Below are 8,792 nucleotides of genomic sequence, written 5' to 3'. Positions count from 1 at the left end.
GGGGGGTCGAGGGTAAGGGTAAAAAAATGAAATAATATTTTTTAAAAACAAACTTAAATTATTTTCTTTTTGAACGGGGTGGGATAGGGGGCTGGGGGGGCGAGGGTAGGACGTGGGGGGTGTAAAAAAATAAAAAATTGAAATTAGAAATATCTTTTAAAAACAACTTTTAATATTTTTTTGGGAGGGGTGGTGGTAGGGGTTGAGGGTAGGGGTGAGGGTGGGGTAAAAGTATTGAATTTAAAAACAAACTTTAAATTATTATTTTTTTTGGGGGGTGGTTGGGGGGGTTGGTTTGAGGGTAGGGACCAAATAAATTGATTTTTTCAATAATTTTTTTTTAATTGGAAGTTGGAAGAGAGTTTTGGAAAATGTTTTCCTTAAGTTTTGAAGGAAAGTCATTTTCCTTAAATTTGAGGAAAATCAGTTGATTTGGAAAACATTTTTCAAAACATTTAACCCAACCAAACATGGGAAAATTGAAAAATATTTTCCGGAAAATGTTTTCCTTCATACCAAACACGCCCTGAGTGTTGCTATTTTTAACACACTTTGCAAGCCAGAGGAACATACCTCAATGTAACCAACATCCTCTGGATCTAATTCCTCCATTATCAAACACGCATACTCTCCTGCATTTTCCTTCAATTTTGATAGCTTATTTGCTGAAGCACTCACCATTATCAACTGGTCAAGGAACAAAAACATATAAATAAAATTACGAATTATCTCACAATCTAATGATTTTTAAAGTTACCTACCATCTTTATCAAGTTTTCATTTTTTTGGTTTCAGTGCCAACATTAGAGCTCCAACTAAATTCAAATTGCACCGACTCATTCAAGGGTGGTGCTACAACCAAGAATTTCTCCATACCCAAGACTCAAATCCGAGATCTCTGGTTAATGATGAAGCAGTGGGTTGCGTTCTTTATCAAGTTTTGTACTCATACTTACTGTATGCAATTCGTTTGGTTTGAATATGAGATATGATGGAATAAGTTATGATGCGATAAGTTATGTTGAGATTAGTTATGATGAGATAAGTTGTCCTGAGATTATTTCTTATTGAGTGTTTCGTTTGTTGTATTTAAAATATTATATATTGATAAATTTTAAGAACAAGTTGTTTGTTTACAAAATTACCTTCACTTTATTTAAACTTTTTAAATTTTTCTTTGCGAGCTTTAGTTATTCATTTTTTAAAATAAAACTTTTATTTTATTCAACTTAAATATTTTGTTTATGTATCCCCGTGATAAGTACCATGTGTATTTAAAAATATAACTTTTTTCTTATTTAGCTTAAAAATAGAACTTCCCTCTTAAGTTTGTTAAAGAGAAGAAAATTTATGAGAAATCAAAATAAAATAAACATAAGAATTAGTCAAATAAATTCATAAATAAAAATTATATTTATATAGTGTAATTTTTTAATAGAAAAATATGTATGATTATCATAAAAATAAGGAGTAGTAAATATTATTATATATGGTATTAAAAAATGTAAATATACATAAATGTGAAAAATGGTGTATAAAAAGTAGGGAAAAGGGCATGATATACCCCTCAACTTTGTCATTTGGAGCTGATATGCCCCTCGTTATGAAAGTGGCTCATATATACCCTTACCGTTATACAAACGGCTCACATATGCCCCTAGTGTTACATAATGAGCTCACATATACCTTTCATTTAACGGGAGTGAAAAAATTAGTTTTAAATTTATATTTTTTACTTTTAATTTTCTCAAAAATTATTTAGGTGTATATATGATTCTTCCAGCAAAATTCAAGGTATATTTTAATCTTTTTCATACATAAATTATTTTTTGACTTTTTTTATTATAATTATTAGAGTTTCTTATTCATATTTTATTTTTTTCTTTCATTCCTTAGTGTTTTAAAACTATATTTTTTTGTGGCTATATTATAATTTAAAACTATTTTTTTTGTCTATATTATAATTTAATTTTTGTATTTGAAGAAACAAATTTGGTCATCTATAATAATTTTTACAAGAATATTAGTGAAACATAAATAAATTTGACCATCACAATAATAAATCTAAATTAGTCATTAAAACAAAAAAAAGTAAAAAAAAAAAAAATGTTTGAGTAGGATTAAATATACTCATATGGGATTATATTTTATATTTTTTAAATAATAAAAAATTCAACGAAAATTATTTTTTTTTCATTTCTGTTAGAGGAAAAGGGTATATGTGAGCCATTTGTATATTAGTAGGGGTATATATGTGCCACTTTCATAACGAGGGGTATATCAGCTCTAAATGACAAAGTTGAGGGGTATATCAGACCCTTTTCCCTAAAAAGTATTTAAAGGGACATATTTGTCATTTACCTATTTTATCCCGGGATAAGTTATCCCGGAATTACTATACCACTCATGGGAAGGAATAACTTATCCCGGTACTAATTATTAATCCTGGGATAAGTTATCCCGAACTTACCAACCAAACAACAAATTAAGTGATACTATAATTTAATCCCGAGATTATTTGTACTTATCCTTTACACCAAACGACCCCTAATAGTACTAACTTGATTGTAGACGCTTTTTTTTTTATTTTAAAGTGATATCTTTGGATACAAATTAAATTGTTTCTGAAATACTAGTGGCTGTTCAGACTTTTCAAACTTTCACAATAATTAGAAGATTGAAGAACAAGTTGTTTTTTTTTAAAAAAATTATTTAAGTTGCCCCCATTCTAGACGGAAATTAGTCAATTTGACCAAAACTGAACCACTCTTTTTTTTTTTTTTATTAGTTCACCCTATTTGTTTTGATTGAGAAAGTTGAACCAATGATAATCTTACCTCTTGAACTTCTTCTTTCGTGATTCTTCCATCTCCATTGCTATCAGCCCTATAATCAAAATATGCATATTTACATCGTCATCAATTGAAAATTAAATACTCCACCATCTCAATTTATATACTACTTTTTGTTTTATGAGATTAAGATTAATTTTTTTAAGTTAAAATTAATTAGATCAACTCATATAGTTAAAGTTAGATTTATTAAAACTATTAAGGATTACAAATTTTCTTTTGTCAATATGATAAAAAAAATACATTTTAAAATATTACTATAATTTAAATTTTGAAAAGCGAATGGTATCACATAACAAACAGTAACAATGAATAGTTACGAACTCAGATTGTGTCTAGAATAGATGTAAACAGTGTGTTATTGACTTGGAAATGAGGCAAGTCGGTGAAAACGCTACATCAACGTGTAATCAAGGCAATATATATATATATATATACACACACTGTTGGATATTCTATATATATATATTATGATCTTAAATTCCAGCTTTACTTTTATAGATTAAACTTGTGTGTATAATCATTTTGCACCAAATTAGTTAGTAAATAGGTAAACGTGTATATCAAGTCTGACTTGTAACATGAAAGAAACAATAGTAATTAATATTGGGAGGGACTAGGGAGCAACAGGTAAGCGTGTAATTCAAGTCAAATTTGTAACATGAAAGACACAGAGGAAAACAGAAAAAAAAGGCCAGTGTCTTGGAATTATATGTAATTGAAAAAGATTATTTATTCGTTAAAATGATTTTAATAGGTGTTTTTTAAAATAGCTGTGCTCTTATTAGGAATCAAATGTGTTTAAAATTCTACCAAAAAAATGTGTTTAAAAAAAAATATATATATATATTTATTAGAAAAAAAGACATTTTAAACCAATTATGTAATTATATGGATATTTTAAAACTAAATTATTGACTATATAAATATTTTCAGATCAAACTATCGATAACAACACATTTTTAGATCAAACTATTAACCAAATAATTATTTTCGCTACATTATATACTTTTGGGAATCTTATTTTTCCATTTTTATAGCAAGTGTTTTTGGATGAAATGAATAAATAGTTAGTACATAAATTTGGTGGAGGTAAGATTTTAGGCAAATCCGCCACGTCTTCCCAATACAGAAGATGGTCAGTCATTATCAGTGTATCTATAATAGAGATAAATTAAAATTCAATGTAAAAAGAAGTGAATCCAATTTTATTTAACATAAGAGGACATAAAGCTTTCGTGTTAGCAGCATTAATATTTACTTTGAAACTGGGGAAGAAGAAGACAATGGAAACCAGAAAAAGCATAGAAGAGAGAGAGAGACATACATGTCAAAGAAAATCTCAAGCCTGGCGTGAAAACTTTGGTCAGAAATCTGCAACCAGAAATCGTGAAGCTCTGCTTTGCTAATCCTTGCCATCTTTTGTCGCCTTCTTCGCACTAATGCATCAAAAACTCCCACCGCAAACTCTTTTGAATCCCCCATTCCTACACCATGTCACGTGTAATTAAAAAACTATATCATATATATGATTATAAAACGTAAATACTATTTAGTGTATTTTTTAACAGAGTGGTTGAAAAGAAGGCAGTTAGCTGAAACGACTTGAAAGTAGTGTACCAATGCATTCACCGAAATCTTCTCTTGTCAGCAAACCATCCTTGGCCAAAGCGTTGAACCGACGCTCAACTTTTCCCCAAATATCATTATTACTATCACATTCTCCACTCGTTTTACTTATGAATCTCAATCCTCCAAGAGCTCGCTCAGTGCTCGATTTATTCCTCACCACTTTCAATTTCATCTCCCTCGTCTGATTTTGATCATCCTTTTCCGGTGATCTTAACCAATACGAGAATTTCCTGGGAGAATTTTCTTCTTCAATTTGGATTTTGTGATCTGGACTTGGTTTTACGCTACACAAAACAAAGGAATTGTTATCGAGCTGTAGCGTCACCTCAACCAAGTCTCTCTCATAATTGTTACTATTCTGTAAATTGTTGAGAAAAATAGGCAACATTGCACCACCAACATGCTCCGATGTTTCTGTCTCCGGTATATCAAAGTGCCGACTGTAATTGGAGCTGCTCCTTGGAGATGACCTCAAAAGTGACATTAACTGCATTTTAAAAAAAATAAAATTCTTCCTCTCTGTGTTCTAAAATAACTGATCTCTGATCAACATGATTTCTGGTTTTGCTCTTTCATCATTTTCATTCATGCAAGAGAGAGAAATTCTTTTTAGAAAGAGCAGGTGGAGTGGGTTTGTACTTTGTAAAGTTTTTGGAAGAATGTATATTAGCAGCCTTGTGTTTTCGTAACAGCTAGCATCACTGACTCTTTTAGTATATATATATCATAATTTATTTTTCCTTTCTCACCTAGTGTCTTATTTGCTCAAAAATCGAATTGTGTATTGTATACTAAATTAATTTAAGTGTGACACTCCTAATAGAATTTCTTCATATTCAATATTAAATTTGAGATTTTTAACTAAGGACAAAACAGTTCCATATGATTTTTGTATACGACAATCGTGAGTGGAAAAAACAATACGATAAACAATGAGATTAGAGAAACAATTCCTGACATTCTATTTATTTTCACTTATTTATTTGTAATTTTCTCTTTACATAAATAATAAAACAATGGCATACGATAAACAATGAGATTAGAGAAATTAAAAAATATTTATTAGTTAATAGCTAGTTTAAAAGTCCCAGCAATAAAAATCCGTATTCAGTAGTCATTTTTGTTCATTTAATTATATGTACTATAATCTTGATATGATGAAAGTTATTTTCTATGATTTTTTTAAAATTTAAAAATATAGTATTATTTTGAAAATGTTATCCGAAATTTGGCCAGTGAGTGGAAAATAGGAAAAATATATTAATGACCAATAATAATATTAACAAGTTGAAGAGTGTGTTGATGAATTTTGGAATTGTAAGAATGTAGTAATAAAATAAGTATTTATTAGAGCAAATAATCTGAAGTTATTACAATATAAGATAATTGCAAAAAAAAATAGTAAATAACTTCTGCACATAAGTTAGTAAAGTAAATTCTCCTTTTGATGAAAATGATTCTCAAGAAGAATATATTCTTTTTAATTAATCAAGAAACCAATTTTCTCATGAAGTTCTTGGCAATCTTTGCTTATGACAGGGTTCTTGTCTCTTTGTTTGTTCCAAATTTCCATTAATTATTTTTTTTTTAAAAATCTATTTCCAAAATTTTATTTTAATCTTTTAGATTTGTTGGAGATAGCAGTGCCATGAGTTTCAGACGGTTGTCCTTGGATAGATTCCAAGTTAGTCGGTGATACTTTGATCCACATTTGTTATTTGTTCACATCAACCATTTGAAATTAACTAATGTTATTTTGAAGCTGATCAGAAGTTTTGATGATTTAATAAACTTCGGATTCTAACAAGGGACCTGGTTGAGGAAAGACTCCGTACATAAAAAAGACAAAAGATAATTATCTATAAGTTGTCAAATATATTGTGGTTGGTGCACGTCTTTGTAGAGCAGCAAATTTCCAGCCAATGGCTTTACTCCAAGGGTTTGTGTCCATTCTATATTAGTCTTTTCCTCCAATGACATAACTCAAGTTTTGGAAAATAAACTTTTGAAATCTGAAAATTCATAAGCTCACAAAGAAAGAGTCATCTTCAAGGAAGAGCACTGCTCATACTCAACAAGGGACCTGATGGAGTGCTGAAGCATCGTTTGTTGTATTTTGAGCTTTGTGTCTTGTGTTCTTTTATTGTAAATCTACTCCTAAGTTATAAAGGATAGTAGTTTAGTTGGTTGTCTAAGTCTTTAGTTTGAGTCGGATTAACTAGAGTTAGTTAGTCGAATCATCTATGTTTTAGTCATAAGCCTCTTTACATCATTGATTTGATCTTCTCTTGGGTAGAGTTGCCTAAGAGTGTCAACTAAGTTAGTTGATGTGTGGGTGTAGTAGATTCCCTTCTTGTTTCTTCTCTTATCTTTGAGATCTGTAGTTGGTTAGCCTTGTTGGGTTCTTGAAGTCTAGATCAACTAGAGTTATGGTTTAGTGGGAAATAGAGTTATTGCGTAGTTTCCTTTGTAGTAGAGTTGTTACAGTAAGGGGAAAGAGATTAAGAGTTTAATTCCTAGGTTATAAGAGTTTGTAATATGAAGCTTTGCTCCGTTTTGAGTGAAATGGAGTTTGAGTTGAAATCCTGTGAGTATAGGTCGTGGTTTTCTCCTCCCTTAAACAAGGGGGTTTCCACGTAAAGTTCCCTGTGTTTGATTTACTTTAAGTTATTTATTTTCTACACTATTATTCTATTGAGGGACTTGGTCTAGTGACCATTAGTGGACACATCCATTTTATCAATTGGTATCACAGCCTAAGCTCTCTATCAGGTTAACACCAAGAGAGATTCATATGAGAATGGCAGCTCCACTAAATCTAGAAGAAGGTCAATCATCAATTAGGCCACCTCTATTTAATGGCATGTTCTACCATTGGTGGAATACTCGCATGCATGACTATATGATGGCTCATGATAGTGAGCCTTCAGATATTGTTCTTGATGGTTCTCACATTCCTACAATCGATGTGAAGGTTGGAGAAATCACAAGACTTGTTCCCAAACCTCAACAACAGTATAATGAGGTTGTCTAGAAGAATGATGTTATTGAAGAGGTAACCCTATCTGAATTCAAGGAAAGCTTGAATATCTTTTCCATTAGTAAATTGAGAAAGCTAGTTGTTGTACTAATTGATTCAATCAGTGAGCTAATCACTAAGAAGAATATCTTGAACAACAACCTAGACATCTTTCAAGATGGAAAATTGCTTTAGTCACCCAAATATCTTATATGGAAGAACAAATGGTTGTTTTAGAAGCTAAAAATCTAGAATTAAAGGGAAAAGATAAAAGGGATCATTATAAGGGTTTCAAAAGGAGAAAGTGAGGCAAACATTTTGCAATATGAATTGGAAATAGGGTTAAACACTGCTGAAGCGAAGCTCTCAATGACCTTAGAAAGGAATACTTAGTTAGAGAGGGACCTGATTCGTGTGAAAGAAGAATTGAACAAATCCCTCAAATGGATTGCTTCCTCCAACTAGCTTTCAAATCTCACTAATCAGGAACATAATGGTGGAAGAGGTCTAGGCTATATGAAAATAGATTATCCTTACAATCCCCACAACAAATTTGTCTCTATTGTCGATAATTTGCTTTGTTTGCATTGTGGTCGAAATGACCAAGGGCTTTTCAATTTTAACAAAAACATGAAGAAAGTTTTCCCAACTATTCTAAACGGAGAAACAAGCAAAAGAAGGGACTTGGTCCTGCTTCTGGTCCTAATTGAAGAAAACCAGTCTTTCTTACTGGACAATTTTTTTTTCTTATCACTCATTTATCTACCTACAAGGAACTCTGATTCAAGTGGGTTCCCAAGGCTAACAAGTGATATGTTATGTAGGTGAGGGGAACTAGCAGCAACCAATGTTGTTTCATGAATTGTGGATTCTCAAAGCACATGCCTGAGAAAACTAAAAAAAGGTGGAGGTGTCTCTTTTGGCAATAGCAAGAAAGGGTACATTCTTGGCGTAGGCAGGATTGGAAAGTTTGTGGACACTCCATGAAGATGTGTTCTATGTCAATTGGTTGAAGTACAATCTTCTAAGTGTTTCACAAATTTGTGATAAAGAAAATCGAGTTAAGTTCTGATTAGATAAATGTGTGGTCACAAACTTGATCTTTCGGGTGGTGATCTTGACAGCAAAGAGATACAAGAACATGTATATTGTTGATCTAGCTATTGCTCATAGTGATAGTCTCACTTGCCTTAGTTCTCAAGGTGAGAATGTTAATCTATGACACAAAAGACTTTTGTGAAGAGACTTGGTTCGTGGTCTGCCAAATATAAAATTGCAAATGACAAAGC

At 31.1% G+C, this 8,792-nt stretch overlaps 1 protein-coding gene across 1 annotated transcript in view; it reads right to left on the bottom strand.

Moving 5' to 3' along the window:
- The window catches only part of LOC125867540 (respiratory burst oxidase homolog protein E-like), a 16,594-nt gene extending 11,432 nt beyond the window's left edge, over window positions 1-5,162 (bottom strand). The window contains exons 1-4 of the mRNA XM_049548080.1: window positions 4,473-5,162; window positions 4,180-4,339; window positions 2,838-2,886; window positions 574-687 (exon numbers count right to left, since the gene is read on the bottom strand). Of these exons, the coding sequence (XP_049404037.1) occupies window positions 574-687; window positions 2,838-2,886; window positions 4,180-4,339; window positions 4,473-4,977 (828 nt within the window). The 5' untranslated portion in view covers window positions 4,978-5,162. The remainder of the gene's footprint in view (window positions 1-573; window positions 688-2,837; window positions 2,887-4,179; window positions 4,340-4,472) is intronic.
- Between the last annotated feature and the right edge of the window lie 3,630 nt (window positions 5,163-8,792).

The sequence above is a fragment of the Solanum stenotomum genome, chromosome 6 (assembly GCF_019186545.1).
Source record: "Solanum stenotomum isolate F172 chromosome 6, ASM1918654v1, whole genome shotgun sequence".
In the NCBI taxonomy this organism is placed as follows: Eukaryota; Viridiplantae; Streptophyta; class Magnoliopsida; order Solanales; family Solanaceae; genus Solanum; species Solanum stenotomum.
This window is presented reverse-complemented; position numbering and strand designations above follow the sequence as displayed.